The sequence below is a fragment of the Hibiscus syriacus genome, unplaced genomic scaffold, assembly GCF_006381635.1.
Source record: "Hibiscus syriacus cultivar Baekdansim isolate YM2019G1 unplaced genomic scaffold, ASM638163v2 tig00111392_pilon, whole genome shotgun sequence".
NCBI lineage: Eukaryota > Viridiplantae > Streptophyta > Magnoliopsida > Malvales > Malvaceae > Hibiscus > Hibiscus syriacus.
In genome coordinates, this window is record NW_024063078.1 from 2,505,628 (window position 1) to 2,526,750 (window position 21,123).

Here is a 21,123-nt window from a genome sequence, read left to right on the forward strand (position 1 = left end):
AACGTGGAATCAAAATATACAACTCGCTTCCTCTTTCTCCACCCTCACCATTAGGATTTGGAAGAAGATGCTTCATCATCTAGAAATCAAAAGAAATTCGTAACAAAAGTTTTTTTCACAAAAAAATAAAGAAAGTTTAGGGGCTAATTCATAATTTTTAAAATAATAGTATACTGTCATAAAACCATTAAGTAATTAGCAATGGAGTGACTAAAATAGGAACAAATCTAAAGTTTAATGAGTAAATTGAAAAATTTAAACTTTAATGACTAAAATATGAGTGAGAAGAAAATTGAGCAATAAAAAATTGTAAGTTACCCTAACACAATATATTTTGTTTTCGTTTCTAGTTATTTCTACCTAAATATCACGTACAACTTATAGAAATTTGTACGAACCAAGCAACCTCGGTGATAAATGAATTGTAGTTATTTATTGAGGTTTCTGGTTTGAGCACTATGAATACTAAAGGTGTAAGCGTTCAATATTAAATGGTTGAGAGTTATCTTTAAATAGATATTGTTTTTACTTACCCCATATTAATAAAAAAATGATAAAAGATCACACCTCTGACATTTATGATGCTCGAACTCGAAACCTCAAGAACTAATAATAATTCCTTTACTGCCAAAGTCGTTTGATTTGTCCGTATTTAGTTTTTTTTAGAAAAGTTGAAATTACAAATTAAATATTAGTAAAACAAAAATTTTAATTTCAGAATTAATAATAATTTATTTTTGAAAATAATACATAAATATAAACTAAAATAACAATACAATTACATTTTAATTATTTAAAAAAATAATTCCCTCAAGAAAAACTCTAGATTTAGGTTAAAATAATATAAAAATAAATGAAATTAAGGTTGACCTAACAATTTTAATAAAAATAAATGGAAGAATAATAAATGCTTCCAGATAAGTAGTAAAGTACGCGGCATTATTAACTTTATAACGACCACATGCTAATGAGCGTGACCACATCTAATCATTAAATTTCATATTATTGCTTAAGTTAAGCCACCAACCGCATTTTTAAAACCCGTGCGTACGGCATCGTTTTAACTAATCACACAATTAGCAACTAACTAAATTAAACCCATCGTGCAACTATAAATATAGCTTTCGGGCGTCCCATTTTCACACATTCGTCGACCATTGTTTCTCAGATAATAGAAAAATAAACGATTTTTTTTAAAAAAAAGAAAATATTTTGATCGTGATTTCTGAGGAACTCATCAATGGCAACCAAAGTGTATATTGTGTATGTGTTATTAATTCTATTTTCCCTCCTTTATATTAATTATTTTTTGTGTGAAATGTTGTTGATTGTGATGCTTGACTCTCTTTTTTTTTCTGTTGGGTTTGAGATTTGAGAGTATTTTTCTTTCTTGTAGCTTTTATTTGATTTAATTTTTTAAATTACTTCATCTGCTTTGTTTTGACTCTGCTGAACAGTTATGATTTAGCAGGAAGTTTGGAATTTCAGTTAATCTAAGAATAATTAAAGTAAAAAAAAATCAGTTTCCTGTCGTATAATTGGAATTTCCGGAGCTGGAAAAATAGGCCTTTTAATTGCTTTAAGTTAGAAATTAATTTCGAGTTGGGTACCAGAGAAATGCAGTATCATTTGTTTTTTCTCCTCGCCATTGATTTTTGTAGTCCGTTTAGAAACAGCCTTTCAAGTTACTGACATCAGTAGTTTCAGATGTATTGGGATTGAGCTATTTTACGAGGCATGATCAAAATGGTAAATTCGTAGATTAAAGTTTACTTTTCAATTTAATTTTGTCTGTTTGGATTGATACGTTAGTAAAATGGGGAAAACTGACTAGATAGTAGTAGAAAACCATGAAATCTTAACTGGGTCTGTTTTGCATCTTTTATTAAACCATGATTTAATTGTTTGTTGGGAATTTTACATGTTGAATATAGATTTGGGTTGTGAAAGGCTATGTTATTTTTTCTGAGTTTAGGTTTAAAATCATTATGCTGTACGAGTAATCAAGGGATTTGTGTACTACTCTCTTAATGACTTGATAAGTGAGACATATAACCCATGTAAGGAGCTTGAATTTGTTGAACAATAATATGGAGGCAGGTTGTCGGTTTTAGGGAGATGCGTCTTTTTCTTTTATTTGCGGACAAGTTTTGAGTTTAAGATGAATCAAGCATGTACTCACAACTATTCCTTATATGTGTTCTTGAGTCACTATCACATGCTATACGTGCTGCTATCATCTTCTGTACTTGTTTGTTGTGATTTAATTGCTCCATATGATGAGTCCTCCAAGAACAGGGTTAAGCAGGGCTCAAATGGAGCCAGGAAATTTTTTTCTTTGGGGCCAGAGCAAGTTCTCAAGATATTAAACCTATCTGAATGGTTGGAAAAAGGACATTAAGTTCCTCATCATTGTTTTGATCTAAAAAATTCTATACTATTTTCATGTTATAGTAAGTACCGTATGGTAGACTTGCTTTTGCATGTTATAGAATTACTATGTTGCTGAAAATTTTTGCACTCTGTAGACCTCTGGATGCTTTCGCTCTAGTTGTTCCCATCGGATTTCTGGAATTGAAAAGCAATGACAACTGTAGGTATTGACAATTTGACATAAGATAAATTTATTGGCATCATATCTAAGCAACATCTGACATTTAATTATTTTTTTTTTTGATAGGAATAGGGCCTCATTAAAAAACCCCTTCATAACCATCAAGCTCCTAAAAACTCAATGATCATAGGAAGGAGGAAAAGAGTGCCCGAAGATTTATTACTAAACAAAAAGATACAACCATTTCAGAACATAAAATACAACAGAAAACCCATTAAACCAACCCCAAAGGAAACCACCAAGTACAAACAAAACACGAAACCTTCTACTAGCCTATGCCTGTTTTAGCTAACAGATCAGCTTCCCCATTTAATTATTTTATTGAAATGGCTAAAACGATTCTCCCTTGTAACAAGGTATCATGTAAGCCCATGGCATACTCTTTTTAGGAGTGATTAGTTCTATACTATGCAATTATTATTATGATTAATACTTGTTGGTTCAATATTTTAGTTAGATTCTTATATCCTAGTTTATGGCAGCATTAACCTTATAGCCCTGTGCCCTGTGTCATTGTAGATGAATAATGATGTAAGGTAATTGGTTCATAGTTTTGCTGTTTATTTGGGCCCTTATATAGGTCCCTTTTCCATATTTTTCCTCTCAAAATTTATCCAGGCATTGATCTTCAAGCTCCCCACTTTTGGAGTCATATATTTGCATCCATTTGTCCTGAAAATAGTTCTCAAAGTGTTGGTTTATGGGCTGACACGCTAAGTATAATATTTTCTTCTTTGATTGTTACGTTGATATTTCTATGATTTCAACTCAGACTTCAACACTCGCTGATTGTTGGTTGATTGTAATTCATCATGTTTCACAATTTGTAACATGTTGTGATTCACAGTTTGTTGTGTGTTGAACTAAGTGGTCCAGTGGTGACCTAAATTCAGTTTAAACTCTTTGACCATACTGATTCATGATGCTAGCCAAAGACCTTGTTACCAGCCAAAAATTTCATGGCCATAATGTATAATATAATTCATGAAAACTGTTACCTTCCTTTTTATTACCTAGAAACATACTTCTTGGTTCAGTCATGTTCTCTTTTTTTATTATATTCTCGGTTCTCCTTTTTTTCCCGTTAACCTTAATTATACTTGGTTCTTTTGTGAATACAGTGAATTCCTTTTGTCAAATCTTCTTTTTTGGGGATAAATTTTGATCAAATCTTCTCACTTATGTTATAGATACTATTCTATGTATGGACATGTGGAAAAACTTGCAGAGGAAATAAAGAAAGGTGCTGCATCTGTTGAAGGTGTTGAAGCTACACTATGGCAGGTAATATCTGCTGTGGTTGAAAAACCTGCCTTCTTTATAGTAGTCTAGACTAATTTATTTACGGATACGGGAAAGTTGAGAGTATTTTAAAATGCAATGTAATGGTTCTATTCTCCAGTAAGTATCAAGGTTGGTAAACTGACTAGATGTCTGCTCGCACATCATTAACTAAGCTTGGTCTCTACTGTTTCATACTCCGTTGCAATGTATACAGTTTTTGCAGCGTCCTTTTCTAATGCTTATATTTTTCTCAATTGAGCAATTTTTTATCTATGAAATCATTATAAATATGCTTTGTTTTTTCATTGAACCTCCTTGATTTGATTCATTGCCCTTAATTTGTTTAACCAAGTTTTGTTAAGACCTGCTGTTTCAGATTCATATAGATATGCTTCCCAGGATTATTTGTTAAACTACATTTATAGAATTGAAAATGTAAATTAAGTAATTGTGGTATATATTCGGTTTAGGTCCCCGAGACTCTATCGGAAGAGATTCTTGGAAAGATGAGCGCACCACCGAAAAGTGATGTACCGATTATTGCACCACAAAATCTTGCTGAGGCTGATGGGTTTATTTTCGGCTTCCCAACAAGATTCGGAATGATGTCTGCTCAGTTCAAAGCATTTATGGATGCAACTGGAGGTTTATGGAGAACTCAACAACTTGCAGGAAAACCTGCTGGGATATTCTATAGCACTGGATCTCAGGGTGGCGGACAAGAGACTACAGCGTAAGTTCTTATATCAACATCATGTAATAGACGTATGACAACCAAAAATTAAATGGAACGACAATGGAAACAAAACTTACATGTAAATCTTTTTTCGAATCAAATACAGGTTGACTGCAATCACTCAGCTTGTTCACCACGGGATGATATTTGTTCCCATTGGATACAGCTTTGGTGCTGGCATGTTCGAGATGGAGCAAGTGAAAGGTGGAAGCCCTTACGGTGCAGGAACCTATGCCGGAGACGGATCAAGAATGCCATCCGAACTCGAGTTGGCACAAGCTTTCCACCAAGGGAAGTACATCGCCGGAATCACAAAGAAACTCAAGACAGCTGCCTGATTTCAATTTACTACAAAACCCCCCACAATTTATCCTTCTCTTTTTTCATTTTCTCTAGAATATCAATTTCCTATATTTTACAAATATGCAAAACAACAATATATGGTAAGTTTGTTGATTGTTCAAATGCCTAACTGTTGGCAACTGTGGCTTTGTTTTGTTTCGGACATTCAATTGGAAACTGCAATGTTCTATTATATTCCCCACTTTATAAAATATTAGAAGTGGTTGCCTTCTTTGGGTATCTTCTATCTAAATTTCTGGGGAGCTTTTGTTGCACCAAATCGATAGAGATGTCTACCAATTTTCGTGCTTGAAGCATATATCGACCTAACGACCATTTAGGTACCTTCTCTTTAGGTATATGCGAAGTTTCATACTATATATTTTGCATTTCCGATATAGATGTATTCATGGTACGAGTAGGATTGAGTTTTCATTGAACTTAGATCTTGTATTAACGAATAAACATTTTCTCTATCTAAACTTGACCTGATTTAAAATGTGGGCATTTACCCCAACCCCCCCCCCTTTTTTTTTTGAATATGACAAGAGTAGAAGCCTAAATAAGTGGGGCTTGCAAAGCAGGATCCATATGATCACTACACAGGAGCTGTTGCAGACCAGTAGGGGGTCTTCCAGAGTTGTTAAAACATCCAAATGGTCGTTGGGGGAGCTTGGCGAGGGCATAAGCAGGCCGGTTTGCCTCTCATGGGATCCATTTGATATCGATCATCCAAGCATTGCTTCGGATTCGGGCGATAGCTCTTAAACAGTGGTGAGTCCAGAGAGCAATCCTTTTAGTGCCGTTGGGGCTAGCATAAACAGCGGTGGCCATGAAAGACTTGTTGGTGCTTTTAATGGTAATACGGAGGTGGATGAACTGAAAATGGTTGAAAAGAACGTCAATATGGATAAAATCATACCACGCTAGCCAAATCCCACCTGAAAAGCCATCAGCCTTTATGCAGTGGGAGTATGAAAAGCCCAAAGAACTGATAACATAATCTGCCTGCCACTGACGCGTAGCTCAACAAAAACAACTAAATCAGGACAAGAGTCTCGAAGATATTGCTTCGCGGTGGAGGTGAATTTCGGATGGCCGCAGCCCTGCACATTCCAATAAAGAGCTTTAAAATTCATAAAAAAAATTATAAAAGATGAATAAAGAACTCCGAAGAAACAAAGAGTAAGTCGTTGCATGTCTCCCTTATTTGAGACTTGTCCATTACAAATGATTATGTCACTACTGTTTTGTTGATTCACCAAAGCATGTATCAAATTTTGCTCCATACGTGATTCCAGTAGCTTCTGAGGGGTCATTGGATTGAGTCATGGATTGAGAATATAAGCCAGGGGCCTTGTCCATCTCAAGGTTGTGGACATTTGGGTTTGCATTCTCATCTATAACATTGGCAGTAAGGTGAGAAGAGTCAAGAGTAGTAGTTGGGTGTTTCCGAGAGCGGCTAGCCTTGTTAGAATTCTTGAGAGATATAGGAATATCCGAGAGAGATAGTGAGAGGCCTTCTTGTATGGGACATTTTTTGCTGCTTTTGAACCACGATGGATTTGCCCTTTTGCTTGGGGGCATTCTTAGGAATTACACGTTCCTTGGTCAGCCGAGGAGAACTTCGATTCGGGGTTATTCCAGTAGTATCCGGATTTTGATGGTCATCTATTGGTTCAAAAATCGGATTAAAGCCAGATTCCGAAATTTCGATGTTGGTGTTGATCTTTGGTAGAGTCTGAGTTTTCTTTGATGGTCGACGTTGTCATTTTTCAAAGATCATACAGGAGCCAAACATCGAGTCATCTTTCTTGGCCGAATTATCGGCTTGCGGGGCCACGGTTTCCTCATGCTTTTGGGTAGATGAAGCACTAGGGCAAGAATCTTGTAAATGGCCATATTTTCCACAACTGAAGCAGATTGCTGGCAGAGCTTCATATTCTACTATCTGGATTCTCCCATTGACAACGAGCTTTGAAATTAAAGGCTTATTTAGATCGATATTGATCGTCAAACGAGCAATAACTCTACCGCTCTCAGTTTGGTAACCCAAGCGAATAACTCTACCGATGCATTCCCCAATCTCAGTAATAATGCTGCGCTTGTAAAGGGTTTCCGTAGACCAGGTAAACGAATCCAAGCCATGATCTTCCTCGGATACGGATTTGATGGCGAAAACTCTTCCGTCCATGGTTCGACAGTCAAGTAGTGGCCAAAGATCGTCTACGGTCCATGTGCGAGAGTGGTAAGAAAATCGTCGCGAGAATGAAAAGTAGAAAGAAAGTAATAGTTTTCTATACCCATAAGTTTGATTGCTAATTTTGGTTTCCATAGTTCACAGATCTTGGATTTCAGGGTGTTGTAGCCGATGCGTCGCCCTAGGAGTTTGAGAACCACCGTCTGGTCCAGGGACTTTGCTGCCAGAGAATTGATTCGATCAGAGAAATCGATCAAAATCAAACCATCAATTATGCTGCGAACAACTTCACCCTCCTGGATCTCGATGTCCTCATCATCGAGAATATCTTCATCATAACAGCGGTCGACAATGGTATTATTCATGAGGAAGGTTTTGTAAGGGTTTGCTTCTCGTTCCTGCTTGTGCCATTGCTTCATCGAGATTTCCTGCATCAGCAGGATAAGAATCAATTGCTACAGAGGATATAGGGATATCCATTAGGATTGCTTCCTCGATATTTATTGGGGATCCACCTTCATCAGGCGGGTCATCATCTTGGCTTTTTGGGGTTTTAGGGTTACGGGGATCGTAAGAAGGTTAAGAGAGAATAGCCATATTTTCCTTATATATAAATTAACTTTAATCTAAATAATTTAGAATATTTCTCGATTTGTGCTTGTTATTCTTGCGCAGAAACCATGTTAATATTCTCTGTATCGTTCCAATTTTATCGGGTTTCATGGGGGAAATTAGGATATTTGTATTGGGATGTGATCTCATTCGTTCGAATGGAGTATTTTAAAGTACTCGCGTGGTTGTGTATTGTAATCTTGTTAAAATTGTAGTCATAACTATAACGTAAGCTTGTAGTTAGTGGGTCGGATTGGGTCGGGTTTTTAGTCCACCCGACCCGATTCGAGAGCAAGAGAGCCTCCACCCGACACCCGACTCGATCAAAACAAGTTTTCACCCGACTCGACCCGACCTAAATATATGACATAGAAACCCGACCCGACCCAAAATAATAAAAAAATTATTTTTATTCAATAAAAACAATAACTTAATTATAAAAAAAATTATATATAGAAGGGTATTATTATAATTATCCCTAAATATATATGATAAAATTATATATATTTTCGGGTCGGGTCGAATTTTTTTCACCCTAAACCCGACCCGAACCCGAACCCAATTTTTTTTAGAAAAATCCAACCCGGTCAGGTCGGGTCGGGTTGGGTTTAAATGCCCATCCCTACTTGTAGTCATTAAACTGGGTAATAGTTATGTTGAGGCCAAGTGGAGTAGGAGTAAAGAAATATATATATAATTCAATTGGTTTTTTAGGTTAATTAGGCATTTTTTTAACTTTCTTAGTACATTTTTTTACTTAGAAGAAAAAGAAACAGTACAAAAGAAGATTATTAGACTGTAGAATCTCATAAAGTTCATGATTAGTTTGTTATGATTGTCTCTCTTCTTTTGTCTTATAAATGATAGGATTTTCTTGAAATTTTTTAATTAATTTTGTTAATTATGAGGTAATTTTGAAAAAAAAAATATTAACATTGAAAGTTAAAATATACCATATTAATATTAATAAATAATAAGAATTAATTTATAAATATTTAAAATTAAATTTATTATTATAAATTTATCATATTAATATATATTTATATTAAAAATAATAAAAATATTTATCATATTAATATTAACAAATAATAAGAATTAATTATAAATATATAAAAATATTTAGAGTTAAACTTATTACTATATCTAATTTGTAATTTTAAAATGTATTCATATTTTTCATAAATTAATCTAAATAAAACATAATTTATTGAGTAACTTTAGTGATGACAGGGAGTGTTGTTGTCTTTAGAAATCTCGGTTTCGAGCAGCTACGTTTGCATGGTTGTTTGTTGTCAATAACTAAGGAAAATTATCAACATAAACTACATTATAATCGCTCTAGACAATTTAAAAAAAAAATCCAAGTGAAACAAAAGGATAATACCACCAACAATCGGTTAGTCTAGTAGGATGAGATACTCTATTTTTTAAGCAAGGTCATAGGTTTAAACATTGGCGTTTGTGAATGGAGCAAACTGAGTTGAGATGGTCACCCTTGTCTATACAGTACCTGATCTGGATTAGTCGATCAATAGATCGGATACCAATGATTAATTCAAAAAAAAAGAAAATACACCTATCTTTTATATTAAAAAATTATATTATATTCTCTTTTAATGAAATCAATCTTCAACACTAATTGATGAAATATAAATTAATTGGTAATCACTATATTTATTTCAATCATCCAATCATTCTTTTAAATCCCATTTTTCTATCCAACATCGAGTCTTTTTCAAAAATAATAATAATAAAGCATTGAATTAAAGTCATTCCAATTTTAATATTAATTAACTAATTATACTTAATAATATGAATTTTTATGTCATGTTATAGTCATAAAAGTGCTTTTAATGAAGACCTAGGAAGGCCACGCATACTAATTATTATCTGGGATATTTTCCCCCAAAGGTCTCCACTGAAAGTATAAAACGGATAAAAAAATCACATATTTTTTAAAATATAAAATATTTCTTGTCTTTACCTTCCAATAGATGCTCTTCAATGTGACCACTCAAAAAAGCACAAAAGCATGAGTGCATTTGTACGTACATTCATGTGTATAATTGAATTAGTTAAATTTAATAATTGAGATTAAAATTTGTAAATTTAAAATTAATTTATTAAATTTTATAATTTTTTATTTTTATTATTAATCTCAATCATATATATCTATTCATTTAATAATTTAAAAATATATAAAATTTAAGTTTCACATTCTATCCAGAAAGAGGAGCTGGAGTAGGCTACCTTCTTCCTTCCACTAACATATTCCAAACAAATAAGAAAATCAAAAGTGGGATTTCCAATCAAATGGCATATCCTCACAATTCCCTTCCTAAATTAATCTTGAAATTATTTTTCCCTATTAATTATGAATTAATTAACATTCCTAAGCCAACAAAACAACCTCTGATCTCATAATAATTATTCTTCGATTATTAAAAAAACAAATTAATATATCTTATATGGTCCCCCAACAGTGCCCAAATCCTTGCATCATTTTGCCTGTTGTTGCCCCCATCTTCTTTGAAGAGTACTTTTGTTTTCCTTATTTTTTCCCCTTCTGGGACTTCACCTTTAAATGTGGACTTCTTTCATTCTTCCCCCACAAACAACTTGTCTAGGGTTTTGATTTACTCTGATAAGAATATACACCAACAGTTGCAGAGAATCAGTTCCATTTGTTTTTTTATTAGTTTGGTAATTTTTGTTCAGAATTTTCTTAGTCTATTAATAATGGATGCATACAAATCTTATAGACGTAAATACTCGAATCTAGTATCTCTAGAGAGAACAACATTATCTTTTATCATTAAGATCGCTCAATATGTTCCATTTACTTATATATATATATATATATATATATATATATATATATATCAGACCCTTTTTCTCTTCACTTTCTATCTGAAAGTTGCTCCAAATGTCGGTGTCCAGAAATCAACAGGCGAGTCGTGTGTCAATGGAAACGTGCTGGAAACAGGCACCAGGCATAGTCCTCGTCTTCTGAGATCTTGCTTTGGACCTTCAGGGTCATTGGATTTCTCAGGAACCTGCCATTAATACAATAAAAAATGCTTAACGAATTATGAAACTAAAAGCTAAATCTATATATATAGCAAGAAAAATATAATGATGTATTGGTACCTGCTGGTGTTGTATGGCAGCTTCGTTATTTTTCATGTATGGGGTAATTAAAACCTGATACAAAAGCAAAACCCTTGTCAGAAATCTGTTAAGTGACATTTTGTGTTTTTTGCAACAGAAATTAGTAGGTGTTGATGGGAACTTACACTGACTTGTTCATGAAGAAATTTTATGTATTCAATGGCTTCTGAGAGCACTGAGGCTGTATCAGTCTACATATTATGATAATTAAAATTATCAATATTATGTCGATGAACTCTGATCAACAATATTTGCTTAAGAAAGTAAAGCGAAAATTTAAAAGGATGATCAGAAAACTCACTTTTCCGAAAGGTGAAACCAATTGTTGGAGTGTATTGATTCTGTCCCCCATCTTCTCTTTTCTCACCTATGATTTTCAATCAAAGCTATTGAATTTGAAAACAAATTCCACACAAAAAAAAAAAGGGTTTCAAGGAAAATCAAATCCTGTTTGTGGAAAGTTTTATCAAACTGATGGTACCTTAAAAGCTGGCATAGTTGATGGGGTTTCATTTCGTGGCCTTTTAGAAGTGGGTTCGTTTCCACTTTTCTTCACCACAGTGCTTGAGTCTCGAACTTGGGATATATTCTGCTGACAATTACAAAAAATATTCCAAACCCTAATATAGAAAAATCTGGTAGCAAAAGATTCTTCAAACAAGGGTTTTTATTTCTTTCTTTTTTACCTTTGGTTTTTCATCGAAATTTCCTGTTGGAAACTGGGGTTGCAATGATGGGGGGAAATGCCCAGGCTTAACATGATCGGCCATGGAAACTGCAGATGGGTTCCAAAAGGGAGCATTGTTTGAGAAATGCAACTGGCCATGGAGCTGATGTAGTTGTTGTTGTTTTGGTGGTGAACTTCTCAAGAAGAATTGATCATTAGTGTTCATTCCATATTGATAATTGGTCGAACTATTCTCATAAGATAATTGATCAAATCCTGTTTCTTTCTGCTCCTGAGGATGATGATAGTTCACATTTGATGTACTCAAGTTATGGTCTTGAAGCATCGACCTGAAACTAGTCTCATGCTTCTCCCCACGGCTGTTCCAACAAAGACTAAAGCTTTAAGCCAACAATTTCAATTTATCTAAGAATCAATATTTCAAGTATACTTACAGCAAAGCTTGGTTCCAATCCATGGCTTGAAGCTTATCGTTCTCCTGGAAAACAACCGAACTACCCGAAACCGATGAGACCGAATCCATTGAAGACCTTGCTGCAGCTGCTGTTTTGATATCAGCCATTTCAGTCGCCCAACCGAAGCTTCCCAATCTATTGTCTAACCCAGAAGATGAAGAAGATGAACCGGCTGTCCTCGATGAATCCCACCAATTTGTTCCTGTGTTAAACTCATCTGCCATAGCCAAAGAAACTAAGCTGCTGTTGCCTTATGGTTGCTTTATGGTTGAATAAAATGATAGAAAACGATTTGCTGCATCTCAGGTTATATATATATATATATAAACAGGAAGCACCCAAAGGATTAAAACAGGTTAATTGGCAGTACTATAGAGAAACAAGAATGCGGTTGACATTTCTGGGGGTGATAAGACAAGGGGAAAGGTCATTTTTGAAATTGAATTTTATCAAATAATTTTCCTGTTTTGGATTTTAATATTTTAGATGGCTTTTAAACTTTCTGCTAAAGTTGAAATTATTTTTTAATATATATTATATGTTTTACAGTCTTTTTTCTATATAGAAATTTTGAATTTTCTCTCTCTCCATTTTAAGTATATTTTTCATATTGAGCAATATATTTTTGTATTTATTGCCAGGGGGAAAGGGTTATATGTAGGGTCTACTTTGCCCAAATAATTCATGCCAAGGATTTTATTTTGAACAATACTTATATTCATTTTTTACAAAATAACATTATTAATATATGAGATTATAATTTAATAGAAATGTTGAGGTATATTATGTGTGGAGAGATTGAGAGAAAGAAAGAGAGTTCATGATTTCCTTCTATAACTATGCATGGTGACTTATATACTTATTCTTAGTATCTATATCATGCTTAAGGTCATAATGACTATTCATAAACTGACATGATAAATAGATATGACTATCAAATAACATATTTGATTATGATAGATTATGCAAATATACCAATAATTGTGTCAATAGATTATAACTGTTCGAGGAATATTGAACTTCATATATCTTTTGAAATTTTGAAGACTTTAACGGACTAAAGATCAACAACAAAAGAGTGATTTGCGAAAAAAGTTCAAAAAAAAAAGTACAATAAACAATTTATGATAAAACTATAATAACTTTTTATTGAGCTAAGACCTAATTTGGTGCCCTGGTATTTATTTCAATCTTATCAAACTCGGCATATTATGTTGATAGCTACCATTCGAATGAATAGTCATACTATCAAAAGAAAAGAAAATATTTTTTTATATAAATAGAAGTTATTAACTTTATTTAAAAAAGAAATAAAATCCAGCATTGTAATAAACATATAATTAGTACATGTCTCTATAATTATTAACACAAGAAATTAACCACTTGAGATGCATATAAGGACCATACAAATAAAAAAGATAAAAACTCTAACAAAAAAAATACGAGCAGAAATTAATCACTAAATATAGTATGTATTTTCACTAGCCAAATCCATTATTGTGGAATTTTTTAGATTTAATGAATTTGTTGATTCAAGCAAATGAAAATTAGAGTCCTATTCATTATCCGTTAGCCAAATCCACCAATGTCTTGAGATTGTTCTATTGACTCGTATATACTTTTTATATTGTGATATCTACATTCAATATTTGTAAAATATTACTCTATTCTTATTGTAATACCTCAATTCTATTTTAATTTGCAGTCATTTCTTCGTTTTTGTCTTTAAAAAGAATAATATTTTTTTATCATTAAAATCATTTAATAAGTTGTTGTAAATGTCAATGAATATATTTTAACCCATTGTCCAAAATAATTCATATTGATGTTAGGTATGATGTGCTTAGTCCCTTAGACACCATATTAATCACAAAGCGTACGTCATGTTTTCATTCATATGACCTTTGAAATACATAGGTCAACGAGTGGGGTCCACGCGGCGGGCGGGCGTGCACGGACACCTGGACCCCACACCCTCTCTCTCAGAGTCAGAGCCCCGAAAATGACTATTTTTATTCTTCCCCTTCTTCCGGTTATTTGCCCCACCTTCACCCCTTGTGTACATTTCACGTACCCTTCGATTTTATATATTTTTTTCAGCATCAAATATTAAAATTTTTCTCTGTTTTAATTGTTTCTAAATAATAACTCATTGCAAAAATTCAAAAGAATTCCCAATTTTTGTTTTTCATAATTATTATCACTTAACTTTTCTTTTTCATTTTTTCCATTAGATAATTAAAAAATTACTATAATAATATATCATTATCTATAGGAAGTTGTTTGTAAATGTGTTATTGTTTGAAATATTAATAAAATATCATCGTTATTAAGGGTTAGTATTCGATTGAGTTGAGTCGAGCTAAAAATTTTGAGTTATTCGAGTTGACGAGTCATATTTTATAACTCAAATTTTATTTGAAATTTTTTGAGTCGAGTTTATAAAATTCGAGTCAAGTTGTTTGAGTTTCTGTTTAAGTATAATTGTAAATATTTATAATACTGTGATAGTATTTGATTCTAATTTGCTATAATCATATGCAATACATATATATTTATTCATATTTTTTCATAAGTGATATACATATATTATACAAAATTGAGGGACTCGACTCAAAATTAAAAATCAATCATCTAATTACTAATAGTTTTGAGTTATTCGAGTTCTATTTTATAACTCGACTTGAATTCAAAAATATTTTGAATCTAGTTTCTTCGAATCAGACAAAAAAATCAATTTTTTAAATCGGATCAAATTTTACTCACATAAGTGGTTACAACTCACTCGTCTTCATCTATATTTCTTCCAAGAAAAACAACTAAGATTTCCACTTTGATGAGCATGTGGGCTGCGCCAATAATCCAATTGAAAAGTTGTCGGCTCCCCCAACAGGACAAGGGGTTATGGATGAAAATTATTGTTTAATAACTCGAAAATAATTCGACCAATTTTATTATTTAACTATTGCAGAAAAAAATAAAGAAGATAAAGAATCTAGCTAATTTCTTACTTAATGGAAACATGATCTATTATATAATAGAAGATAATTTTTAATATAAAATCAGAACAAGTCTACAAATTGTTTAATTGAAACATGACCAAATTCTAATCATCCTCACCAACTCCCTAAAGCTATAATCTCACCACATAGTACTAAATGCATTAAGTAGTATACTTTTATTAGTAACATACTCAAGGGGGAAATTAAAATCTAACAAAAGTGGAAAGCATCATAGACTGTGTTAGGAGTGTACCTCAAAATCAAAAACAATACTAGTTTAAGAACAAATGTAAGATTTAATAGAATTGTGCCTTAAAGACCATCTCTCTTTCTGTTGACTTAGTTAGAGAAAAAAAAAACTGTCATATTGGGTTTGAAAATTGTACTTTGAATTTCCACCTTGAAAACTGTCATATTGGTGACTGTGTTCTTCCTCCCGTCGTTTCTCGTGAGCCTTGCCGAGATTACATGTACATTGACCACAGTGACAACGTAAGATAGGTTCGTAATTACTCAGTTCATCCCAAAAAAAACCTTCAGTTTGCTATAATACGTCGCAACCGTCATCGATTGAGATTGTCCGCAACGAGCAATATTAGTTTTTAATTGTTGTATTCTTGCGCCATTGACAATTGCGAATTATTCATTTAAATCATCCCATAGTAATTTTGCGTTGTCGTAATTCGAAATCATAGGTCTTACCTCTGAATCAATTGTATTCATAAGCCATGAAACAAGCATACACTGTATACAAACCCAATCATCCTTTGTGCATGGTGGCTTCATTTCGATGGATGTACCATCAAGAAAATCGAACTTGCACCGAGAGGACAAAGCTACACGAATAGCATGTGCCCAATCATCAAAATTATCAAGTCAAAGTCGCACTAGAGTGATGAAGTCTCCCAGATGATCCTGCGGCCCTAAAAAAATGGTGACGTTCTATCTATTATAGTCATTTTGTAATTTTTAGGAGTTGGATCTTGATACCATGATGATACTTGGAAAAATCTTATTCATATTGTTCTTCATAGAAGAATATATATACACAATATATACACATCCCTTAATATATGCTGTAATAATTTTATATTTTAAAATTTAATATTAAATTAGGAATATTATATTAATTAAATATTAACCAAAATATAAAATAATTATCTTTTATTCTTATTCATGGGAGAGTAATTATGTTGTGCAACGGTCTAATATAAGGTTAATTTGTGATATATTTGTATCCAAAACTTTATCATGTCCAACTTAAAAATTTATACAATTGATAATTATTTTGAATATAACTAAAAGTTATATTACGGCAATTTTTAACATAAAATATTACATGTCTAATCTAAAAAGTTACATATATCTTAATAATTTTGGTCACAATTGAAAATGTTTTGATAGTAACTTTTTAATTTACAATAGGAATAATTATGCAATTTATATAAATTATTATAAAAAATGTAATATTTCCGTATTTTAACCTAAAATGATATTTAATTTACTCTAAAAAATTACATTTCTAATAAATTTTTTAATTACAATCGATTTTTTATTTTATTTTATATTAACCAATTATATTTTAAAATTATCTATATAATAAACCAATAAATGAAATATCTTATCAAAACTACCTTGAGGTACCATAATTTGGCAGTCATTGCTGCAAAGTTGGTAAGAATGATAATATACAGTGCTAGAAGATTTGTTGTGTGGGGGTTAGGGCACATGGGTCAGTTTCTTAAGCCAAGGACTTAACAGCATGACCTCATTTTTGCATCAATAAAAGTAATTTATAATTTATTTAAATAAATAAAAAGGATTGCTATATAATCTCACCTTAAAAAAAATTATAAATGTGAAAAATAAACATCTGATTAAAGTTGCTTGTGTTTATGAAACGTAGGTCCATGGGGGAGCCTGGAAAAGTAAGGTATAATAATTTATTTATTTTTCAAAAAAATATTTAAAAATATATATTTTTGAAGGGTTGATGATGAAAATATGAATGGGAGTTATAGGATGGACCTACTACCAACATTTCTTTATTCTCTAATGATCATTATTGTTGTTTAGTTCCCGTCATCTGTTTTTATGTTCAGATCCATATTTTATTAGAGGGGTACATATCTATTTTTTTAAAAATTTTAAAAAGAAGTTTATTAACAACATAAACTCAGTTTTAAAATTTTAAAATACCCTTTAAGTTTTATAATAATTTGATTTAAAAATACAGAAAATTAATGAAAACAAACCATAATTTATTTTGAATGGATAATAGAGATCTAACTTTCTTCTAAAGAGAATACATCAAGGAATTTTAGTTATAAAATGAAACATTGTTCTTTTTAGAGAGATTTTGACTTCGAGTAACTGCATCTATATGGTGTGTATGCATTGCCAATAATTAAGGAAGATTTGAACATATATTACTCTATAGTCACTCACTATTTTAAAAAAATTCTTTTAAAGAAAATATTTATACTATTATCAATTTAATTTAATTTGATTGATATTATTATTGATATAGTATAAGTGAAGATGTGAGAACAAACTTACTTAAACATTTAATATTTTCGATTTGTGGATGAAAATGAATCTAACACTACAAGGTGTATGTATATAATAGCCAAAAATATATTTAGTGGTTATTGCTAATGCTAAGCATTATCACACTTACATTCAATATTGGTCCATAAATTTACAATTACAGGCTCATTAGCAATGCCATAAACATTAAATGTTAGGTCCAATAGTTTTGGTAATCGGCCATAGGCCCATTTATAAACATTATAGACTTTGGAATAAGAACCTTTTGGGTCCATCTTTCTTTGGGTCATTGGCTTGATTTAGTGATCAAATTCTTTCACCAGTCCCTGTATTTTGTAAATATTATAGATTTTATCATTTTTAGTCTTGTATTTTTAAAACTTTAAAATTTTTATTCCGACCAAAAATAGCTTTTAAATCTATTAAATAAAAATTTTCTGTTGTTATTTTAATATGTTTAAGTTGTAGATTTAGTTTCTATTCTCCAATTTGATCATTAAGTTCTCGTGACTTATTCATACTGTACCTGTATCATGTAGGTCAAGATTGGAATTTCAGCATGAAACAAGTGACCTCGGTGGTAAAGGAATTGTTGTTGTTCTTTGAGGTCATGGATTCGAGCACCATGAATATCAGGGATGTGAGCATTAAATGTCAAATAGTTGAGAATTATCTTTGAATGAATATTGCCTTACACTTATCACAGATTAATAATAAATCAAAAAAACAAGATTAGAATATCAAAATTCAAAAGGTATAAAACTTAAATTCGATCAAATTAAACTACAAAGAATAAAATCATAATTTATAAAAAAGGTAAAAATTAATATTCTTTTTATACCACTAAAACTGTACTTTATTGAAGTTATGATTGTGCTTAGATTTAGAATTCACATCTTAATCTAACATTTTGTATTCTATGTTACATATATATATTCCTATGAAGCCAAATTTGTAGGATACATGCATTTGGAAGAATATATGACAGCAGTTCAATTGTTATGAAACTGTCCAGGAATTCATACAAAATGAAGAACAAGACAAGCAGTAGTGATGAGGCACCAACTTTTGTTTTGAAGTGGCAGGAGGGATAGATAAGGTAGAACCAGAAGCTGTTCCCTTTTACTTGTACCATTGTCTGAGAAAACAAACAAAAGCAGTTTTGTTTTTCAGAGAACAATTTGAGAATCCAGACAGGCGGCAACCCCAGAAAGAAAAAGGGGGGAAAAGAGACAAATCCTGGAGACAATTGATTCAGCTCTTTTTTCAGATAAATCCAATTTTTCTATGAAGAAATAAATAAAAGTAAGTGAAAGTGAATGAAAAAGTGTTTAGATAGACCACTAATTAATGCAAATTAACTATAGTATCTTCATTATAAGTACAAGAGAATTCTCAACCTAACACTCACTCATATAATATTATCCTAATTATTTCTCATTTAGTTAATTTGCATTAATTAATTAACGCTTGCTATAAGCACAACCATCTAAACTCTAAATAGCACACTTAAAATGTGTTAACTTGATCAAACAAGATTATTTGGAAAGTAAAAGTCTTTATCATCAAAGTATATCTTCTAAAAACACCAATTTATGTATCTATTTGGTTAAATAAAAGAAACTTTATGATATACCAACCTAAAGTTTAGTAAGTTAAAGCTTGACTGATCCTAAGTAGAGCTGGGTATATGGGCTATGCCCCGCGGGCTATCCGTTTAACCCGCGATCCGTGCAGATTTCGGGTCTCAAAAATTAAAGATCGTTTAAATTGCGGGCTTTTTAGCCCAGACCGTTAAACCCGTGGGTTTAATGGGTATAACCGCGGGCTACCCGATAAATCCCGCTTAATTTAAAATTCATACAATTTTATAGAAAAAGAAAATAAATTACCTATAAATATGATATTACTTATAACTATTGTAGTTCTTAAATTTATTAGGGTATTTGTCATAATTTTACCGATGTTTGATATTTTTTTCATTTAAATATACATCATTATCATTTTGGTATTTAAAGATTTTTTATTTAATTTTGACTTTTATTTTTTTCATGAAGTATGTTATCCATTTTGTTTTTTAATTATAAAAAGTAACGTGATATTATAATAATATATCACATGACACGTAATATTTGGATTAAAAATAAGAAAGAAAAGTAAAAGAAAAAATTGAAAACATATTTTTCAACTTTTAAAGATTTTTACAAAATAAATATATTTTAAAAAATTAATGACTTATATTTTATCAATTTTAGTATAACTGTATCTTTCAAATTTACTCTTATACCGTAAGTATTTTATTTTATATTTTTCATATTATGTTTTAGTCTTTATCTAAAGTATCCATAAAATACAATTATTAGGACCACTTGACAACTTTCTTGTTATATTTGTATAATGTTTGACTTTGTTGAATTTTTATGTTTGAATTTCTGCTTTTAGAATTCAGACACTTCTGTGTCTTCATATTATAGTCTTGAATAATCGTGTTTTATAAAAGTATAATTGGTTATTGTTTTATTTGTTTTTCAATTTGGTGATATAAGTGAATATTATTTTTTTAATTTGAGTTTAAGTAATTATATCGTTATATATATATATATATATATATATTAATGATTAAAAAAATAAAAAAAAATATTATTTTATAATCATTTCCGACTATTTAAAATAAAATTTAAATATTATTTATTATTTTGACGGTTCTACCTTCCTTTTCAAGTTGCTCGATCATTTTTAAAAGTGTAGTAAGTTAAAACATTATTTTATAATGCATTTAAAGCATTTAAAATTATTTTTATTTAACGGGTCACGGGTAAACCCGTTTAGCCCACGGGTTAAATAGACGGGCCGCGGGCCTTAAAATTTAAAACCGTTTATAAATACGAGTTTTTTAACCCGCTCTGTCAAAACCCGCGGGCATAACGGGCGGGTAACTCGTATATCTACCTCTAATCCTAAGTGATGCTTAACATGTTTTTGATTAACCAGAATCTGATCCTAGCCTTTTTTTTCTCTCCTCAAAATGTGAGCTTAGGGAAGTGACACAAATAATTGGGGATAGTACCCTTAATTTTCTGATCAATGATCTACAAACATCAATAATAATTCAAGATTCTTCGACAATATGTAACTCTAGAATTTACTTGTTACATGACTTTGAACAGTATCCCCTAATGTTGGGGCACTTGACCGACAAGAGTGCATGAACAGTAAATGGATAAAGACCCTTCTCGACCAGCCAGCCCCCCATTATCACTGACACTACCCATTTGCATGGTCGAAAAATAAAAAACTTAAAAGTAGCCCATTGAAGGCTAAACACCTCACTGCTCTATAGGTTAAATTATCCCAAGAGGATAAAGTTAAGGGACAAACATATTTTGTGATAGATAAAAGGACTTGACTTCGTCATGTTAATACTACAAGTGGATTGTCAGAGATTGGTTTAGGGTCATTTTGTCCCTAG

At 31.6% G+C, this 21,123-nt stretch overlaps 3 protein-coding genes and 1 non-coding gene across 5 annotated transcripts; 1 reads left to right on the plus strand and 3 right to left on the minus strand.

Moving 5' to 3' along the window:
• Window positions 1–1,240: 1,240 nt before the first annotated feature.
• Window positions 1,241–5,169, plus strand: LOC120160327 (probable NAD(P)H dehydrogenase (quinone) FQR1-like 1). 2 transcript variants are annotated; one of them, XM_039170754.1, is made up of 4 exons: window positions 1,241–1,263; window positions 3,805–3,898; window positions 4,369–4,631; window positions 4,741–5,169. In XM_039170754.1, exons 1-4 carry the CDS (start codon window positions 1,241–1,243, stop codon window positions 4,970–4,972), a joined length of 612 nt encoding a protein of 203 aa, XP_039026685.1. In that variant the 3' UTR covers window positions 4,973–5,169. The 2 variants fall into 2 exon arrangements, with proteins under 2 accessions (XP_039026685.1, XP_039026686.1); XM_039170755.1 differs by lacking the exon at window positions 1,241–1,263 and adding an exon at window positions 2,581–2,597.
• A 284-nt stretch (window positions 5,170–5,453) lies between these two features.
• Window positions 5,454–7,795, minus strand: LOC120160324. The gene is made up of 2 exons (XM_039170750.1): window positions 7,280–7,795; window positions 5,454–7,202 (listed from the first exon to the last, which is right to left on the minus strand). Exons 1-2 carry the CDS (start codon window positions 7,608–7,610, stop codon window positions 6,745–6,747), a joined length of 789 nt encoding a protein of 262 aa, XP_039026681.1. The 5' UTR covers window positions 7,611–7,795; the 3' UTR covers window positions 5,454–6,744.
• A 10-nt stretch (window positions 7,796–7,805) lies between these two features.
• LOC120160769 lies at window positions 7,806–7,911 on the minus strand. The gene has a single exon (XR_005519449.1). It is a non-coding gene; the product is annotated as a U6 spliceosomal RNA (small nuclear RNA).
• A 2,741-nt stretch (window positions 7,912–10,652) lies between these two features.
• LOC120160634 (transcription factor bHLH123-like) lies at window positions 10,653–12,326 on the minus strand. Its single transcript, XM_039171000.1, has 7 exons — window positions 12,082–12,326; window positions 11,646–12,006; window positions 11,441–11,551; window positions 11,261–11,326; window positions 11,085–11,150; window positions 10,939–10,992; window positions 10,653–10,844 (listed from the first exon to the last, which is right to left on the minus strand). The coding sequence occupies exons 1-7, from the start codon at window positions 12,324–12,326 to the stop codon at window positions 10,695–10,697; spliced, it is 1,053 nt and encodes a 350-aa protein (XP_039026931.1). The 3' UTR covers window positions 10,653–10,694.
• Between the last annotated feature and the right edge of the window lie 8,797 nt (window positions 12,327–21,123).

Bases quoted from the DNA above. Each gene is read 5' to 3' on its own strand.
- LOC120160327 (XM_039170754.1), top strand. From the start codon at position 1,241: ATGGCAACCAAAGTGTATATTGT. The intron at 1,264-3,804 runs GTATGTGTTATT...CTTATGTTATAG, and splicing joins GCAACCAAAGTGTATATTGT to ATACTATTCTATGTATGGAC. The intron at 3,899-4,368 runs GTAATATCTGCT...TATTCGGTTTAG, and splicing joins TTGAAGCTACACTATGGCAG to GTCCCCGAGACTCTATCGGA.
- LOC120160324 (XM_039170750.1), bottom strand. From the start codon at position 7,610: ATGCAGGAAATCTCGATGAAGCAATGGCACAAGCAGGAACGAGAAGCA. The intron at 7,203-7,279 runs GTATAGAAAACT...CATGGACCGTAG, and splicing joins ATTAGCAATCAAACTTATGG to ACGATCTTTGGCCACTACTT.
- LOC120160634 (XM_039171000.1), bottom strand. From the start codon at position 12,326: ATGGCAGATGAGTTTAACACAGGAACAAATTGGTGGGATTCATCGAGG. The intron at 11,552-11,645 runs GTAAAAAAGAAA...TGTAATTGTCAG, and splicing joins ATTTCGATGAAAAACCAAAG to CAGAATATATCCCAAGTTCG. The intron at 10,993-11,084 runs GTAAGTTCCCAT...CTTTTGTATCAG, and splicing joins TTCTTCATGAACAAGTCAGT to GTTTTAATTACCCCATACAT.